General features: G+C 42.6%; 1 protein-coding gene across 1 annotated transcript in view; it reads left to right on the forward strand.

Annotated features, from left to right (window-relative positions):
* SFXN1 (sideroflexin 1) overlaps positions 1-20486 on the forward strand; it is a 70756-nt gene that overhangs the window by 6567 nt on the left and 43703 nt on the right. The window contains exons 2-3 of the mRNA XM_089673000.1: positions 11186-11358; positions 19561-19731. Of these exons, the coding sequence (XP_089529126.1) occupies positions 11195-11358; positions 19561-19731 (335 nt within the window). The 5' untranslated portion in view covers positions 11186-11194. The remainder of the gene's footprint in view (positions 1-11185; positions 11359-19560; positions 19732-20486) is intronic.

The raw sequence follows: 20486 nt of genomic DNA on the forward strand, positions 1-20486 counted from the left end.
CCTGAAGAGAGAGGTTTTCAGAGATCGCCTAAAAGTGAGCAGAGTAGGCGATAGTCTGATAAATTGGGGTAGAGAGTTCCAGAGGATAGGGGAAGCTCTGCAGAAGTCCTGGAGACGAGCATGGGAGGAGGAGACAAGGGAGCTAGAGAGTAGGCGGTCTTGTGAGGAGCGGAGAGTACGGTTTGGGTGATATTTAGAGACAAGATCGGTGATGTAATTTGGGGCAGAGTTATAAATGGCTTTATACGTTATTGTTAGTGTTTTGAATTTTATCCATTGGGCAATGGGAAGCCAGTGGAGGGATTGGCAGAGAGGGGTGGCAGATACAGAATGGTTAGTAAGGTGGATGAGTCTGGCAGCAGCATTCATGATAGACTGAAGAGGGGATAGACTGCGATGAGGTAGGCCAATGAGGAGGGAGTTACAATAGTCAAGGCGAAATATAACAAGGGAGTGAATAAGTTGCTTAGTGGTTTCCCAGGTTAGGAACGGGCGTATCTTAGAGATGTTGCGGAGGTGAAGTCTGCAAGATTTGGACAGTGAATGGATTTGGGACTGAAAGAACAGGTGGGAGTCTAGGATTACACCTAGTACCCTGGTATGAGGGGATGGTCTGATGATTGTGTTATTGATCTTAATGCAGAAGTCAGGGGAGGGAGCATGGGCTGGGGGGAATACGAAGAGCTCAGTTTTGGAAAGATTGAGTTTGAGGAAGTGGAGTGACATCCATGCCGATATGTCACTTAGTAGGTTAGTAATGCGAGTGGAGACTGAAGGGGTGAGGTGAGGGGAGGGAAAGATTGAAGATGTGAGTGAGGGAGCATAGGATGGAAGAAGAGGGTGACCGTAGTAGTTGTGAGGGGACAGGATCCAGGGGGCAGGTAGTGAGACGGGCTTTTGAGACAACCTTAGTGACCTCTTCACTAATAGCAAGGTCAAAAGAGTAAAGTGTTGAGGGAGGATTAGTATAAGGTATGCTAAGTCGGATGGATGTCTGTGCAGTGGCGATGCCCCTACGAATTGCGTCAATCTTGTTTTTGAAATGATTTGCAATCTCGTGAGCAGTGAGTGAGGTACTGGGTAGAGGTGGAGAAAGTAGAGAGTTAAAAGTAGAGAAGAGACGACGAGGACTGGATGACAAGGTAATAATAAAGAGTCACAAAGTAGGCTTGTTTGGCAGCATGGAGTACTTGTATGTTAAGAAAGCAGATTTATATCGGATGAATGCTTGGTGGGATTTGGTTTTACGCCATAATCGCTCCAGCGCACGACTATGTCATTTAAGATTCCTGGTGTGGTCAGTCTGCCAAGGTTGTAACGGTCGGGGCCTGATGCTTCATGTTGTTAGAGGAGCAAGTGAGTCTAATGCGGATGAAAGCGAACTGTTATAAACAGCAGTGGACAGGGGAGAGATTTTGTCATAGAGTGGGTTAGTTGCAGAGTGGAAAGGAGCAGGGTTCAAGTTGTGAAGGTTTCTGCGGGTAATTGTTTGCTGCTGGGAGGGATAGGTGTTTGAAGACGAGGACACTGTGAAGGTGATGATATTGTGATCAGAGAGAGAGGAAAGGGGGTGTTTGTGAGGTTGTAGGGAGTGCAAAGATTGGAGAAGTAATAAACCTTTAGCTTTTTTTTAACTTAATGCATTGAACACAATAAAATAAGCATTCTTCAGTAACTTTTTTGTTAAAACTCTAACCCCAACACTTGCCGTTTTACAACTTTCAATGCTGCTGGCTCCTGCTATCTCAGTGCGGTTTCCCTGAACTTCCAGTCTTCACAGGAAAGAGTTAACAGTGGACAGTGGAATCTCCAGTTGGTCTCTTAGCTTGGAGTAGGAAGGAACAGGGGAGTGCCTTGCCATTATATGCTGTGGGGCTGTGTGTTTTTGTTGATGCACACAGTATAGGTAGACACAACTTTATTCCCTGCATGCTGGAATGGCTCCATAGGACGCTGCAAGAGATGGGAGCCACCCTGAAACAGAAAATCTGGGATAGCAGTCATGGCACCAGCTTAAACTAGAAAATAGGCAATGATTACAAGATAAAGCAGCTGCATGATTAAATCAGGTGCTAAAAGTGTTTACAAAAAGTGAAAGTTTAATAGCACTTTGATTGATAATTGTTGTTTGATTCGTCATATCGCCAAGAGGAAACAAATGGTGACAGAAGTGGGACCGCCAACAGACTGACAGCCTCAGATCTGTTCCTGTGAGCTGTGTGGAGGGGGTTGTGTCTTTTCCCTCCAATCAGCTCTCAGAGCTCACCTCACTGAGCTCTGCAGAGTGTATTTTCATCTCTCCCCCCTTGTTTTCTGAACGCTCAGACAAACTTTATAAATTCAGCACTTTGAATGGATGTAGAGAAGAGAAGACTGCCGATAGACAGGTACAACCTATGTAGGAGGATTTATTTAACCACTTGCTGACCGCAGATAGCCGAATGGTGGCTTCACTGCGGCCGGCCAGTTCTGGGAGGGCGTCATATGATGTCCTCCCAGAACGCGCTCTCCTGCGCGCCCCCGGCGATCTCCGTGATCACTGTGTCCTACGGACACAGCTGATCACGTGGTATGGTAAAAGGCCAATCACAGCGGCCTTTTACCACGTGATCAGCCATGTCCAATGACACACTGATCACCGGGAAATGCAATTACTGGTTATCGGCTGCACTTTCCTCACGCTGTGACAGCGTGAGGAAAGCATAACCGAGAACTGGCAGTTGTCAGAGGAGGGATCGGCACCAATCATCAGGGCTCTGATCATCAGTGCCCTGATGATCGGTGCCCACCAGTGCCCCCAGCCAGTGCCACCTATCAGTGCTGCCTATCCATGCCACCTCATCAGTGCTGCCCATCAGTGAAGGAGAAAAATTACCTGTTTGCAAAATTTTATAATAGAAAAAAAGAAAAACTTTTTTTTTTTTTTCAAATTTTTTGATCTTTTTTTGTTTATAGCGCAAAAAAATAAAACACCCATCAGCAAGTAAATACCACTAAAAGAAAGCTCTATTTGTGTGAAAAAAATGATAAAAATTGTCATTCAAAGTGCAACAGCACTGAAAGCTGAAAATTGGCTTGGTAAGGAAGGGGGTATAAGTGCCCGGTAGGCTAGTGGTTAATCTCTGTATCACCTGAGGCCAGTCACTTCACTGGATATATGTAAGGGTTTATAACCACTTTAAGCTGTATTGTAGAGTTTTTCATAGTTTATCTACAGAGCAGTTTGTGCATGTTGGCTGATAACAAGCATTGTAAATAGCCTCCACTGCTTCACTGCAGCATCTGTAGAGTGAATGAGGCAGCCTGTTAAAATCTCAATAATATAAATATTTCTAGAAATTGCCTATACTTAAAGCCCAGTAAGCCTGTGTGTTGCAATAATGCATTTTACAAGCATTGTAGCGCAATGGTGATGTTCAATTTGAATAGTACCCCAAGGAACCTGCATTGCAAAAAATACAGTAACATGCTGCATTGAAATAATAACTGCAGTTAAGTTATTTTTCTGCTCTGGTATGATGTCAACCTATTGAAAATTATTGTGCTGCCTTAATGCAACATGCATTAATCAGCAATATCATGCATGTTAGCACAACACACAAGTGGACAGGTGTGAATGGGCCCTTAAAATCTTACAATAGATTGGACACCTCACAGTTTTTTGTAAAAACCCCCTAAGAAAATTCTCTTCCTTCTTTATTTTAAGAATATAACTTTTTGTAGTAGTTCTTTAATCTAGTCATGTAACATCACAGGTCTCCTCCTTCCTTCAGTGGTGGGTGGGTCCTGAATGCTACTTAAAGCGGAGTTCCACTCAAAAAGGGAAGTTCCGCTTTAAAGATTGGTCCCCCGCTCCCCATTAAGGATTGGCACCTATGGAGGGGGGAGCAGGTACCTGAAATTGACAGGTACCCGCTCTTACTTCCACTGCGATCGCCTAGGTGATCGGAAGCTGAAGTTGTCCTCCTACCCTCCCTCCCTGTAGTCTTGTGGGACACGTGACAGGTCCCAGAAGACGAAGGGGCCATTCAGGAACCGCAGCGCTACCCGCGCATGTGCAGTGGGCACCCGGCTGTGAAGACACAAGCTGTCACAGCTGGGTGCCCACACTGAAGATGCCTGGAATACAGGATGGCCGGTGAAACGAGCTGTGGCGGGGGCACCATGGCATAGTGGGACAGGTGAGTGGCTGTTTTTATAAGTCAGCAGCTACAGTTTTTTTAGCTGCTTTTATTTTTTTACAGAGTGAGTGGAACTCCACTTTAAGGGTGTCACATAATGATATGGCACCACTCTCTGCAGCATTCTTCTGTGAGCCCAAGGTAGCTTGATGACATACAGCCCTGGCCTAAAGTTTTGAGAATGAGACATATATTAATTTTCACAAAGTCTTCATTATATTTAGATCTTTTTGTCAGATGTTACTATGGTATACTGAAGCATTTCATAAGTGTCAAAGGCTTTTATTGACAATTGCATTAAGTGTATGCAAAGAGTCAAGATTTGCAGTGTTGTCCCTTCTTTTTCAAGACCTCTGCAGTTCGCCCTGGCATGCTGTCAATCAACTTCTGGGCCACATCCTGACTGATGGCAGCCTATTCTTGCATAATCAATGCTTGGAATTTGTGGAAAATTTGCGGGGGCATTTTTGTTCACCTGCCTCTTGAGGATTGACCACAAGTTCTCAATTGGATTAAGGTCTGGGGAGTTTCCTGGCCATGGACCCAAAATTTTGATGTTTTGTTCCCCAAGCCACTTAGTTATCTCTTTTGCCTTATGGCAAGGTGCTCCATCATGCTGAAATAGGCATTGTTAGTCACCAAACTGTTCTTGGATGGTTGGGAGAAGTTGCTGTCGGAGGATGTTTTTGTACCTTTCTTTTTGTGTTCTTAGGCAAAATTGTGAGTGAGCCCATTCCTTCGACTGAGAAGCAATCCCACACATGAATGGTTTTGGGATGCTTTACTGTTGGTGTGACACAGGACTGATGGTAGTGCTCATATATTTTTTCTCTGGACAAGGTTTTTCCCAGATACCCCAAACAATCGGAAAGGGGATTAATCAGAGAAAACAACTTTACCTCAATCCTCAGCAGTCCATTCCCTGTACTTTTTTAGAATTTCAGTCTGTCCCTGATGTTTTTCTTGGAGAGACGTAGCTTCTTTGCTGTCCTTGACACCAGGCAAGCCTCCAAAATCCTACACCTCACTGTGTATGCAGATGCACTCACACCTGCCTGCTGCCATTCCTGAGCAAGCTCTGCGCTGGCGGTGCCTCGATCCCGCAGCTGAATCAACTTTGGGAGATGGTCCAGGCACTTGCTGGACTTTCTTGGGCACCCTGAAGCCTTCTTCACAACAATTGAACCTCTCTCTTTGAAGTTCTCTCTTCAAAGTTCTCGATGATCCTATAAATGGTTGGTTTAGGTGCAATCTCCTTGACTGTGAATCCCCTATTGTGCAAAGCAGTGATGACTGCACGTGTTTTCTTGCAGATAAATTTAATATTTGTGTAATTCTCAAAACTTTTGGCCAGGGTTGTACTGGGGGAGGGAGGGGGGCAGGTCCTTGACACCTTTGATTCACAGAAAGAGAGTAGAGAAATGCTGGGAGTCATTCAAACTGGAAGAAGACCAGTGCTGGACCTTGTAAGTGATGTGTCTCTGGGGGAGCAGCACCAGAGAGGAGGGGAGTATTCATTTTAACTGGGGTTATGCTCTAATTTTTATATTCCCTGTAAACATTAGATAGAGGATGGATGAGAGGAAAATATCCAATTGCAAAAGATTACATCGCAAGTACTTTCTTAAACATGAAATTTCCTTAGGGTTATACTTCTCTAAAAGGAAATCGTCAGGGTGTCGCTTGGAAAATGAAGTAAGCTTATCCTCAGTCTGATCCTTCTGAGGGGTTCTGCTGGGGTCATGTGCACCCAAGGCAGCAATTAGCATTCCTCAGTTTATTTGCTGTGCTGACATTCCCCATTTAGTTGTATCTGTTGGTTAGGGTCAAGTGAATCATTTTTGTATTTACAGAGTGCATTTCATCTTTCTGTTTTCCTCAGAAATATGAATTTTAAAGCATTTGCTTACCAATCTGCTATATTCATTCAGTACATGATCACTGTATGAGATTTCAATTGCATAATGAAAATCTGCCACGCTGTTTTGCTTGGCCCTCAGGCTGGTTTTGTAGATTTATATTTAATGTCTGCTGTGTTGCTTCCCTTGTGCTGGGGAAGAAAGGATTTGAAGCATGTGATATTGTCATTTGTTAGAGATTTGCACTAGTCAGCATGTTGCAATGCCAAGATTGTAAAGAAAAAATAAAGGAAAACCTTTGACCTCTTTTGTATTTATACTGCTGGCAATGCCAACACTGTAAAGGAAAAATAAAGGAAAACCTTTGACCTCTTTTGTTTTTATACTGCTGGCAATGCCAACACTGTAAAGAAAAAATAAAGGAAAACCTTTGACCTCTTTTGTTTTTATACTGCATGTGAAACTTACACTGCTGCACGCCTTCATTGCACTGTTTATTGTAATTTCTTCCTTTTAATTCCGCTGTTTGCTACTGGTGTTTCTTCAATTTGCTACTTGGTCAATAACAGTCTGTTATTGGTTAGTGCAAGATCAATAGTTCCAAGGAGAATGACATATGTTTACATGGTAGTTGTGAAGATCACCTTGACATATGTTCATCTGGAGTATCTGATATGGGAAATTTGTTACATAATTTGTAATACTGTTACTTATCAGATTATTACTTGCATAAACCAAGACTGAACCAATCTCATCCCCACAGCTAAATAAATCTTTAAAAAAAAACCAATGGGAATCAAATTAGAATATTTTTGTTTTGGCCTTTTTTCAAGGTGGGCGTGGTATTGAAAAGAAACCTGAAGCCACTATTTTCACTAGTCCCATGCTCACAAAAAAACAGCAGAATCCAAGAGGTACTACAGAAAGTTTGGTGAGACTTCTGAAATTGTTAAAATGATAAGTTCACTTCAAAAAATAAAAAAATGCATTTTTTTTCCAGTTAAAATGTGCATTTATTATGTTTATTTATCTATTTATTTTTGTGTAGAAGCCTGGAAAGCATTGCACCCATGATCTGCAAATCGCGAGTGCCATGCAGTACTTTTACAGACTGTTATTGTAAGCTGTTTGCCCATACATCATACGAGCAGGCAGTTTCACACTGACAAGAAGAATCGATGAACTTCAAGAACACTCAAAATTGTGACAGCGAGCTGGGGGAGAAGATCCTCTGCTCTCTGTTAAAACAGGGAATGGGAGGGTGGTGCTAAAGTAACATGTTACACCCTGAATGGGGGTGTAACGTTATGAAAGGTGAACTTATTCTTTAAATTAATGAACTGCTCCCTCACCTTAGGAATCAGTTTGGCACATTGTACTTGGTGTTGATAGGATAGCAGTGTGTATTTTTATGCATTGTGTAAAAGAAAAATCTTCTGTTTGCTGGATCCTTGTTAGATATCCAAATACAGTCTTGGGTTTCTGCCTGCAGTAATAACATCTGGTTCTCAGTGGCAGCAAATATGGTGACTTGGTGCTCCAGATTAGCAGCTAGACCTGTCAAATGTGGCTAAATGAACATCACAAAAATCTGAAAATGCAGTCTAACATGAATGGATAGTCCATTATTAATTAATGCAGTCAAAGTTGAGATTCATCCTGGTTTCCCAGCAATGTTTGTTCTTTTTACTAAACAAAAAAAAACAAAATTGCTACTGCCACTAGCTACAACCCCAGGCAAAAAGTATGGAATCGCCACTCTTGGAAAATGTTCACTGAATTGTGTATTAAAAACAAAAAAAAAATCACAGACATGCCTCAAAACTATTTTCATTTAACATTCCAACCTTCTGGCTTTAAGAAACACTTAAAGAAAACTGTAGTCAATTGCAACTGTTTTTGCAGACCAAGCAGAGTGGTTGTAAAGGCTCAAGGTTTTTTTTTACCTTCATGCATTCGATGCATGAAGGTAAAAAGCCTCTGTGCACCAGTACCCCCAGCCCCTTCAATACTTACCTGAACCTCATTGAGATGTGCACGACAACCTCAGCATTCCTTGTTCTCTGCCTCCTCATTGGCTGAGACAGCAAGTGGGAGCCATTGGCTCCTGCTGCTGTCAATCACAGCCAGTCAGCAAATGAGAGAGAAGGGGGCAAGGTCAAGCCATGACTCTGTGTGTGAATGGACACATGGAGCAGCAGGTGCCCCCATAGCAAGCTGCTTGCTATGGGGGCACCCGACAGAAAGGAGGAGCCAAGAGAGCATGCGGGGGACCCGAGAAGAGGAGGATCCAGGCTGCTCTGTGCAAAAACCACTACACAGAGCAGGTAAGTATAGACATGTTTTGTTTTTTTACAAAAAAGAAAAAAAAATGAACCTTTAGTATCGCTGTAAAGTCTATGGGATGTGACTTTGCATTAAAGTCTATGGGAAACGATTTTGCTTTGAAGTCTATGGGACGTAGCAAGCCATTTTCAGCACCTTCTTTTTTTTTTCTCGCTTTTTTTTTCCTCGCTTTTTTTTTCGGCGGCCGATATTTAAACTGACCGTATATTAGTTCAGATAGCATGTATTATATTTTCTAACAATGGTACATAATGTCTCTTCTATTCATAGCACTGGCAAGTGATAACTGTACTGGTTGTACGTTTAACCATTTTTGTGACCAATTTGCATCCAGCCAGAGAAATGGAAATCAAACCGCCGAGCTGCGCCATGGCTCAGTTTTGTTTTTTTTTATTCCACCAGCTTGCTGAATGCAAAGCGAGAGAGGCCTGATAAGGGCAGGAACAGCCAGCAGGCTAATGAGATGTTGTATGGAGCAGGGCACAGTGTGAAGGGGCTGTAAGCTGTTTGTTTGCTGTGACATTTTCTGAACCCCTGGAACAGGCGGTAACTTTAAACCTTATGGTCAGTCATTGTTAAGTGGCTTTCCAGCTTTCCTCTCCAGTGAAAGTTTAGGAGCTGTTCTGTCAAAAGAGGTCAGTTGGGAAGGACCAACCCATGGCCGTTCTCATCAGGAAGTTGACAGCTTCTGAGAAAAACCATGCCATAGTGGAGCTAGAATAGTTAGCCATCAAGTGGGCTTTGGATTTCATATGCTATTTTCTCCTTGGAGGGAAGTTCCATTTGGTGTCAGACCATGCCCCACTGACCTGGTTTAGACAGAACAAGCATATGAATGCAGTTCATGGTGGAACGTAGGCTTAGTAAACAAGTCAGAATGCTGATAATCTGCCCCTCTCTAGAGTAAACTGCAGAGTGACCCATGTTGCCTCTGACACAGCCGAACCAGGAGGGGGGGGGGGTTGTGGATTGAGGTTTCAGAAGGTGGGAGACTACTCATTAACACACTTGCAAGAGATGCCTGATAAAGGCAGGAATGAACAGCAGGTTGATAAGATGTTGTGTGGAGCAGGAAACAGTGTTGGAGAGCTGTGGTCTGTTTGTTTGATGAGGCGCTGCTGGACTGCTGTGATCTTTTCTAGACCCCTGGAGCAAGTGGGAACTTTAATTCCTGTGCTGGCACAAGTGTATGCTGCTGGTGATCCTGTGCAAAACTTATTCTGCGTGCCAGTAGCCTGTAAAGGTTGCTTACATTCTATATGAAACCAGCTGGAGACTACAGACATGCTATAGGCAACTTTGAGTTGCTATAGGGGACTGCAAGAGAAAGCAGATGAGCTACAGGAGACTGCCAGGGGCAGCAGACATGCTGCAGGAGACTGCTTGAGGCCGAAGACATGCTACAGGAGACCAAAAGCCCTCTTTGCATTACATTGTCCTCAATACATTAACATGCTGTGCTCCGTTTCATTACGAAAATCCTCACATATTCAGATTCACTTTACATTATCCTGCAGATGGCAAGATATACCAAACTTTGGATGCAGGACCCTGGAAACCCACAAACAAGTTCTCACCTTTGTTCCTTACCCTTGCACCCGCAGTCCACTCTCTCTTGCATCTCATGTTCTGCAAGAGGAGTTCTCACCCACCCACCTGGGATGCAATCTGGCTCTCCTTCTCCTCCTCCTTCACTTTGTGGGAGGATAACGTGTCGGAGGAAGTTCCTCTGGAGAAGGAAAAAGAAGAATTGGAAGCCGTTGAGGATCAGGAACCATTTGTAAATGAGTCCTCTCTGGAGGCCTCATTCATTTTCTCTGGAATCATTCATTTTTTGGTTCCTTTGTTATTGCATTCATCATTCATCATTGGAAGGCTTATTTCACTTGGTGTGAGTTCTGTCCTTGATAGCATATCATGGGGCAGATGCTAGTTGAGCCTACATTTTCCATCAGTTTCTGTCTAGTTTGGATGCGATTACTGCAGTAGTAGCTGGTGACTTGTGTTGTGAATTTGGGGGCTGTCATTCAAAAAAGCACAAGCCCCAAAGTTACTACTCCGGTCCCTCTCACACAAATGTAGTAACCAGTTTGTGTTTTTGTAAGCACAGCCGCCATCATTCACAACAAAGCTGCTACTGCCAGCTACTACTGTACTAATCTCCTCTGAATTAGGTGTTGGCAGGGAAGTTGTGGGCTCAGTCTTTTGTTTGTACAAAAGGATAAAAGGCGGCACAGGGTTGGAGGGCTGCAGATGTTTAGTCTGGCAGAGTTACAGGGAGTCCGGGGGCTACCTGTGCCTGTTGTCTGTACTGACCTTTCTCCTCTTTGTGCTGTCAGTTAGAAGTCCGTTTTTCTTGCTCCAGCATGTTCGCTTAGCGATGAAGGGAAAAGGGTGAGCTAGCTCACCATGCAGCTCAGAAATCACAGCAAGCTGCTGCAATTCATTAATGCCTGCACACAAAACCTAATGGTGTTCAGAAAGTAGACTGTGCTCCTTGTATTCATCGCTAGGTTTTACTTTTTTAGTTCTAAAACGTAATTTTCACCACCCACTGATTCAATAATTGATAATTCTTCCCCATGTATTAATATTAGAGTTTAATGTTACCCCAAAATGTGGCATTTTTGGCAATGCTTAGCAGCATTGCCCTTTAAAAAAAAAAAATGTTTTTTCTCATGTAACGCAGGACAGAGACATCATTTCATTCCAATATGAGTGAACAAGTTTATTTTGCTCTAGTTTTGTGTTTGTTTACATATTATATTTGGCATTCATGTTTGTTCTGTTTTCGTGCAGATTCAAAAGATGTCAGGTGAATTGCCATTAAATATTAACATTAAGGAGCCTCGCTGGGACCAGAGTACATTTGTTGGAAGAGCCAACCATTTCTTCACAGTAACTGACCCCAGAAACATCCTTCTGTCTAATGACCAACTGGAGCATGCTAGGCAAATTGTTCAAGACTACAGGTACACGTCTGCAATAAGTAATATCTTGTGTTCTGACACAGTTGTGCAAAAGAACCATTTACCATATATATTTCTATACTATTTTCTATTTACTTTGTCTCTCTAAATATACAGTAAATATTTTATACACCCCCAATTCCCAAAAAGTTGGGGTGCTGTGTAAAATATACATAAAAACAGAATGCAATGATTTTAATTTTCATAAACCCATATTTTGTAATTAGTAGAAAATAGAAAACATATTAAATGTTTAAACAGAGAAAATGTACTATTTAAAAAAAAAATATAAGGTCATTTTGAAATTGATGGCAGCAACACGTCTTAAAAAAGATGGTAAAGCAAGTAATACTAAAAAGGAAGAGCTGGAAGAACAGTTCACAACTAAATAGGGTTATTGGAAACAGGCCAGTAAGATGTTTCAGTATAAAAAGAGCATCTTGGTGAGTCAGAGTGTCTCAGAAGTAAAGATGGGCAGAGGTTCAAAGTCTGTGAAAAGTTGCATCTAAAAATTGTCGAACAATTTCAAAATAATGTCCCTCAATGTAAAATAGAATCGCCAGCCAGGTGTCCACTGCTAATGCGCAAACAGCGCTGCACGTTGTGAATGGTTTTCTACGACCTGTCGAGTAGCCCAGAAGACTGCGGGGGGTGGGGGCTTTGAGGGAGGAGAATTTATGCTTCTAATCGCCTAGGCGGTCAGAACGGATACCTGTCATAATCGGGTACCCGCTCCCCAAAGGTACCAGTCCTTATCGGGAAGCAGGGGACGAGTTGCCTTTTGGGTGGAGCTCTGCTTTAACTGGCCTGCCTGCAGTCCAGATCTTTCACCAACTGAAAATATTTGGCACATCTTGAAAGATAAGTTCACCTTTCATAACATGTTTCACCCATATTCAGGGTGTAACATGTTATGATCAGACCGCACGCGCTCCCCTGCTTTGACAGCTAACTGGGGATATTCCTCTTCGCTAGCTGTCATATTTTTCAAAAACACGGCCATGCAGGGCTCTGCCCGACCGGCCGTGTCATTCATTCACAGTCCTTGGCGGCTGTTGGCTTGTAGTCCTCAATGAACTTCCTGTCCGTATATATGCTTGCTGGTACATCCTGTATGGGCAAGCAGATATACTTACAGATCTACAGGAGACCTGCCTGGGACCAACGATCTACTCATCGCTGGTGCAATCCTTTTACAGGCTGCTGTAGGCAAAAATAATAAATGCACATTTTTTTACCTGCATTAAAATTTGCATTTGTTATTTATTTGCTAAAAGGTGAACTTCTCCTTTAACCGCCTCCCGCCCGCCATATAGTAATATGACAGACGCAAGGTGGTTCTCTCGTTCTGGGAGGATGTCGTATGACGTCCTCCCATTCTACCCACGCATGCGCGCCTCCTGGAGTACGCGGTGATCAGCGGTGCGCTGTGTCCCTCGGACACAGCGGATCACCGATCCATGGAAAAAGCCAAAGATGTCGGCTCGGTCATGTGATCAGCTGTGTCCAATCACAGCTGATCACATGTAAACCGGGAAATGCCGGTTATCAGCATTTCTCTCCCCATAAGCTGTCAAGATGACAGCTTGTAATGAGAGGAGAGGCAGTAATCGGCATTCCTCAGAGGGGACATGTACACAGATCATCAGAGCACTGATGATCAGTGTGCCCTGACGATCTGTGTAGCCCCAGCAGCGCCACCTGTCAGTGTCCATCAGTGCCAACTCTCAGTGCTCATCCATGCTACCTGCCAGTGCCCATCTGAGCTGCCTTTCAGTGTCCCCCATTAGTGCTGCCAATCAGTGCCACCTATCAGTGTTCATCAGTGCCGCCTATCAGTGCCAGTCAGTGCTGCCTTTCAGTGCTCATCAGTGATGCCTGTCAATGCCCATCAGTGCCACCTATCAGTGTCCATCAGTTCAGCCTATCAGTGCAGCCTCATTAGCGCACATCAGTGAAGGGGAAAAATCACTTATTTACAAAATTTTGTAACAAAAACTAAGAAAAAACGTTTTTTTTTCCCCCAAAATTTTCAGGGGTTTTTGGTTTGTTTAAGAAAAAATAACCCAGAGGTGATTAAATACCACCAAAATAAAGCTCTATCTGTCACAAAAAAATTATAAAAATTTAATATGGGTACAGTGTTGCATGACTGCGCAATTGTCATTCAAAGTGCAACAGCGCTGAAAGCTGAAAATTGGCCTGGGCAGGAAGGGGGTATAAGTGCCCTGTAGGCTAGTGGTTAAAAACTAAAATACAACAAAGATGAACCAGTACCGTTGAGCTGTTAGAATTCTATATTGGGCAAGAATGGGACAATATTCCTCTCCCCAAACTCAAGCAACTGGTCTCCTCAGTTCCTAAACATTTATAGAGTATTGCTATGAGGGATGCTACACTGGCCCTCTACCAACTTTTCTGAGACATGTTGCTGTCATCAATTTCAAAATGGCCTTGTTTTTTTTTTTTTTTTCTAAAGTGGTAGTAAAGTCTGCTTTGTGATTTTTTTCCCTACAAGTAAGCTTATAATAAAGCTTACCTGTAGGTAAACTGAATATCTCTTAAACCTGTACCGTTTAGGAGATATTCACTCTTTTGGCAGCCGGTGATGTCACCGCCACATGTGCTCTGAAGGAACAGCATAACTGTTCCATTCTTCAGAGTACTGTGCTGTGGCCATGACTCCCACACACATGCACATGAGTGACGTCATTGCAACTCGGCCATTCAAGCTGCTGGAGTCTGCTAACCCAGAAGGAAGACCAGGTGAAGATGGAAGCCCTGTCAGTAGTGACAGCGCACCGCTTGAGGGCTTCATTCAAAGGTAAGTACTTCATAATGTGCTAGTATGCGATGCATATTAGCACATTATGCAATTGCCTTGCAGGGGATTTTTTTTAAATTCTGTGGTTTACTACCACTTTAATGGCATATTTTAAAAATATGAATTTTTTTTTCTATTGTGAATAAAATATGGGTTCATGAGATTTACAAACAATTCTATTTTTTTTGTAGATTTTATACAGCATCCCAATTTTTTGGAATTGGAAATATCTGTATATTGTGTGTGTATGTGTTTGTATATACAGCACGTAAAATAAGTATTGAACAAGTCACCATTTTGCTTACTAAATATATTCCTAAAGGTGCTATTGACATGAAATTTCCACCACATGTCAGTAACAACACATTTAATCGATGCATACAGAGAAACCAAAACAAATAAGTTCAGAAATTAAGTTATGCGTAATAAATTGGAATGACACAGGGAAAAAGTATCGAATACATGTAGAAATGGAGGTGCAAAAAGGTACGGCAAGCCAAGACACTAGCTGAAATCGATCAGTAATTATAAAGCAATCCTTCCCCTTCTCAGTACAAATTATCAGCTGGTTCAGTTTCAACTGATGGCCTAAAAAAAGGTGTCTTATTACCAAGGTGTCAAGACCTTTGCAACCTTATTGTTGCAAAACAAATTTATGACATTGTTTACAGAAGGGTTTCTAAACGTCTGAATGGTCCAGTGAGCACTGTTGGGGCCATAATCCGGAAGTGGAAAGCACATCATTTCACCGTAAACCGACCACGACCAGGTGCTCCTCACAAGAATTCTGATAGAGGAGTGAAAAAAATTATCAGAAGAGATGTCCAAGAGCCAAGGATCAATTTGTGGAGAGCTTCAGAAAGACATCATGGGGATGTTTTTCAACATACGGTACTGGCAAACTTCATGTCAATGAAGGAAGAGTGAATGGAAATATGTAAAAATCTGCTGCCATCTACCAGGATGATAAAGATGAATCGAGAGTGGACATTTCAGCAAGACAATGATCCCAAACACAAAGCCAAGGAAACTCAATTAGTTTCAAAGAAAGAAAATAAAAGTTGCTAGAATGGCCCAGCCAATCACCTGACTTGAATCCAATAGAAAATGGAAATAACTAAAGATCAGAGTGCACAGAAGAGGCCCACAGAACCTTCAAGATTTGAAGACTGTTTGTGTGGAAGAATGGGCCCAATGTACCCTTTGAAATGTCTAATTAGATAAACAGGCATTCCCCAAATACCAAGGTGTCCTTGCGTAAAATTAAAATAGCAAAGGGTTATTTTGATGTGTAAAGTGGTCTTGTCACTGGCCTGTCCAAGAATGAACAGTATGTGTTTTAAAAAAAATATATATATATATATGTTATATAATTACAATATCCCTACATCCTGGTCTGATTTCCCTCTGCTGCCATTTAAGCCTCCCTCACCTGGGATTTTACCCATTTGGGGCCAAAGTCCTGCTAGTAAGGACCCTAATACAAATTTAACCATCTAAAGAGTACTGCAAATGTCTCTGCAATTGTCCCACGTAAGAAGACCACACCCCAAATATTGGGGAAATGTATCTGCCACCCAGAACATATTCCTGGTGTCGTTTACAATATAAAATATATATATATATATATATATATATATATATATATATATATATATATATATATATATATATATATATACACACTTTATTAGGTACACCTTGCTATTGCCAAGAAAATATCCCCCACACCATTACATTACCACCCCCAGCGTGACAGAATGGATCCATGCTTTCACGTTGTTTACGCCAAATTCTGACCCTACCATCTGAATGTCGCAGCAACCAGCCTACCCAATCTCCTCTGACATCAGCAAGGCATTTTTGTGCACACAACCGACACTGGATATTTTCTCTTTTTCAGACCATTCTCTGTAAACCCTAGAGATGGTTGTGTGAAAATCCCAGCAGATCAGCAGTTTTTGAAATACTCAGTCTTGCACCAACAGCCATGCCACATTCAAAGTCACTTAAATCCTCTTTCTTCCCCATTCTGATGCTTGGTTTGAACTTCAGCAAGTTGTTTTCACCACGTCTAGATGCCTAAATGCATTGAGTTGCTGCCATTCTGATTAGCAATTTTGTGTTACCAAGCACTTGAACAGGTGTACCTAATATAGTGGCCTGTGAGTGACTCACTAAAAACTCAGAAAGCACCGATTTTATAATTTGTTTTGGTGCCGTATCGAGATTTATAGCAAAGAGATTAATAGTATTGACACACTTTTTTTTCTGTCAAGTGCTACTAGTAAAAAGGAAGACACAGTGATTTAGCTGGCTGAAATTGACAGAAACCTCCTCCATGCACTGTTTGAACTTAAAGTGCACCTGTGACCAAACGGTGGACATTGTACTATTTACATATTCCTAGCAGCAAAAGAGCTGTAAAACAAAACTTCTGAGACTTCCCTTGCTGATTTTAACCACTTGCCCTCCAGAGGATTTTTTTCCCCCCTTCCTGACCAGGTCATTTTTTGCGATACGGCAATGCATTATTCTAACTGACAATTGTGCGGTCATGCAGTGCTGCACCCAAATGAAATTTATGTCCTTTTTTTCCCCACAAATAGAGCTTTCTTTCAGTGGTATTTGATCACCTTTGCATTTTTTACAGTTGCTCACCAAGCTACTCTGGCCACCAAGTCTCCTGGATGCAGTGAGCAGCAGCGTGATTACTTGTCCCCTGCCTCTTTACTAAAAACTACAGAGGGGATTGTACAAGACCGGTGGCTGAGGGGAGAGAGGGCACATAAGCCACCTGACTTGTGAACAGGATATGAGGGGGACAGAGGGCTCTTCACTGAACAAAGAAGGCTGGATATCTAACAGACAAGAGAACTGTGAAGTGCAAGATGAACAGGTTATTTAACCACTTGCCGACCGCAGGTAGCCGAATGACGGCTACACTGCGGCCGGCCAGTTCTGGGAGGGCGTCATATGATGTCCTCCCAGAACGCGCTCTCCTGCGTGGACACAGCTGATCACGTGATGTGGTGAAAGGCCAATCACAGCGGCCTTTTACCACGTGATCAGCTGTGTCCAATGACACGCTGATCACCAGGAAATGCAATTGCCGGTTCTCGGCTGGACTTTCCTCACGCTGTCAGAACATGAGGAAAGTACTGCCGAGAACTGGCAGTTGTCAGAGCAGGGATCGGTACCGATCATCAGTGCCCTGTTGATCGGTGCCCAGCAGTGCACCCCCCTGTGCCACCCATCAGTGCCACCCACATGTGCCCATCAGTGCCACCCACCAGTGCCCATCAGTGCAGCCCAGCTGTGCTGCCAGTCAGTGCCACCAGTCAGTGCCCAGCAGTTGCGCCAGTCAGTGCCCAGCAGTTGCGCCAGTCAGTGCCCAGCAGTTGCGCCAGTCAGTGCCCAGCAGTTGCGCCAGTCAGTGCCCAGCAGTTGCGCCAGTCAATGCCTAGCAGTGCCACCAGTCAGTGACACCTAATAAGTGCTGCCTATCTGTGCCACCTCATCAGTGCTGCCTATCAGTGACCATCAGTGCTGCCTATCCATGCCCAACAGTGCCGCCTATTACTGCCCATCAGTGCTTCCTTATCAACGCACATCAGTGAAGGAGAAAAATTACCTGTTTGAAAAATTTTATAATAGAAACAAAGTTTGTTTTTTTTTTCAAATTTTTTGCAATTTTTTTGTTTATAGCGCAAAAAGTAAAGTGCCCAGCGGCGAATAAATACCACCAAAAGAAAGCTCTATTTGTGAGAAAAAAATGATAAAAATTTTATATGGGTTCAATCTTGCATGACCACGCAATTGTCAATCAAAGTGCGACAGCGCTGAAAGCTGAAAATTGGCCTGGTAAAGGAGGTATAAGTGCCCGGTAGGCAAGTGGTTAAAGGTATAGATGCACTTGTACAAATATGTAATATAATTTCTGTTTCGGAGTTCTGCTTTAAGTAGATCTAAACCCCAAAGTAAAAAAGTATTATGTTTTAGTTTACTTGTCCATAGATGTGAAGGCTGCATTCATTTTCGTTTTTTCAGGTTTTTTTTTTTTTTTAAACTTTTTCATAGTAATCTTGGCAGTAACATACAGAATTTAGAGCTTATTGTACATTGTAATGCAGCAGCTGGTGTGAGTGGATTCTTACTGTCTTGGGGACCACACTCATTGTACTGTATCTATATAGAAACACAATTGTCACCCAAGTTCTTTGACCCCCTTTATGAGACTTCAGAATGTTTGTCGACCCTGAAACGTAAATAATAAAAGTACCATGAATAGTAATAGCAATAATAGTAATAATATTCTTATCAATATTGTCAATACTTCCCCTTGGTAATTTTTAGTAATGCACAGGAATCAGTTCTCACTTGATCCCAACAAAGTTTGAGGCTGTAAATGAGACCAGTAACAGTACACAGCTGATAAAAGCTGCTCAAGGCCTCTCTGGCAGCTGACCATCCAACCCCAGGTAATATTGTCTTGCCACTGGCCAATTCACCTACAAGACTAGGGACTGATGTGGAGCTCCACAAAGACCTAAAAGAATAGATAAAGCGATCGTAAAGTCAGACAATAAAAAAACGATTAAATTGTGCCCTTGACAGTTTAAGTCATAATGTGCTAGTATGCACTGCATACTAGCACATTATGACAGACTTACCTAAAATGAAGCCGTCCAGTGGCACGCTGACAGTGCTTCCATCTTCACCCGGTCTCTCTTGTTCCCTCCATCCGTTTGAAGGCTGGGTTGCGATGACGTCACTCCCGTGCATTTGTCACTGTCAGGACACAGCAATCTCAACGAACAGCATATTAGAGTGTGTTCTTTCAGAGCACAGTGCGCATGCTCCAGTGATGTCACCGGCTTGTAAAAATGTCTATCTCCTAAACGGTGCACATTCACTGTACCTACAGATGAGCATTATTTATTATAGGCTTACTGTACCTGTAGGTGCAAGTCTTAAAGCTGAGTTCACCACCGCTTTAATTGATCTTCCATCATTTTATCAAGCATCTCTTGACCCTCGAACATTTTACTGACCCCTTTTTGACCCCCGACTATTTTATTAACACCTCAGATCCACTATGGGGAACCTTGGACTGGCTTGTAAGCCTTGCACTTAGCTGCTCATGTAAAGTGACTATGTGTGGCCAGTGGGCAGAAGCAAGTACTCCTTTTTTTTTTTTGGTTGATAATACGTTGAAGTGTTAGAACCATCATGTTTTAGAAAAGGGCATAAAGAGACTTTTCTGACTAATAAAGATAATAGCAGGCTACTTACGGTGTCTGCTCTTAAGAAGGATAGTTTTAAAGAAAAAAATTAAAATTCACATTAAGAAGTCTAATAAAATGTTTTTATTTTTCAAGGCATGGGATTGTGCAGCCAGGACTCACTGAAGATGAATTGTGGAGAGCCAAGTACGTATATGATTCTGCCTTTCACCCTGACACTGGTGAAAAGATGATTCTGATTGGAAGGATGTCAGCTCAGGTACCAATGAACATGACCATCACTGGCTGCATGATGACCTTTTATAGGTAAGACTTAAAATATACTTCTTTTCTGTTCCCCTATATACATTTAAAAAGAAGTCCGACTAGAAGTTAAGTGGAATTTTACTCATAACAATTGATTAAAAAAAATGTTTTTTAGCAACAAACATACATTGCACATAATTATGCTACCAACATTAGTGTGCTGTAAATTGCCTCCAGCATTGTTCCTGTTTCTTCTTGCTAGAGGCTGCCATTTTGTTGAAGCCCAGAGCCCTGAGCAGCTGTTAAAGCAGAACCAAACACTCTAATCCTTTAGCCTTCAGCCAAGGAAGCTGCCATCTGTTTGATCTGCAACTGCCATCAGTTATAACACCAGTCATTTGATGGTTTGACAGTTTGGTTGAGAACACAAGCAAATGTGACAGTTACATTCCGGGCATGTAACTGTTTTTTGAAACTGTTAAATCAGTAGGTTTATTTCCTCTTTAATCAGCAGATCGGCCTCTACAAATTTGGCACAGTGCCTGAAAAAAATGGAGAGCAACTGAGCATGTTGCAGAGCAGGTTGAGACAGTGTATTAATGGATTTTAAATAGCGTAGACACTTCTTTTTAATGTTTTACATAGCTATACCTGCAAAAGGGGTCAACCTGAAGTGATCCCGCAGTCTCCTGAAACTTCTGACGTATCCCAGTATGCTGCAGGGTGGGTGGAGGGAGGGGGCATGTCAGAGGTCCCAGGAGACTGCAGGACCATTCACAGTGCAGCTCAAGCAGTGGAAGCCACAAGGCATTAGT

This window comes from Staurois parvus, unplaced genomic scaffold (genome assembly GCF_062004578.1).
Source record: "Staurois parvus isolate SC_StPar_1 unplaced genomic scaffold, SC_StPar_1.0 ptg000133l, whole genome shotgun sequence".
NCBI lineage: Eukaryota > Metazoa > Chordata > Amphibia > Anura > Ranidae > Staurois > Staurois parvus.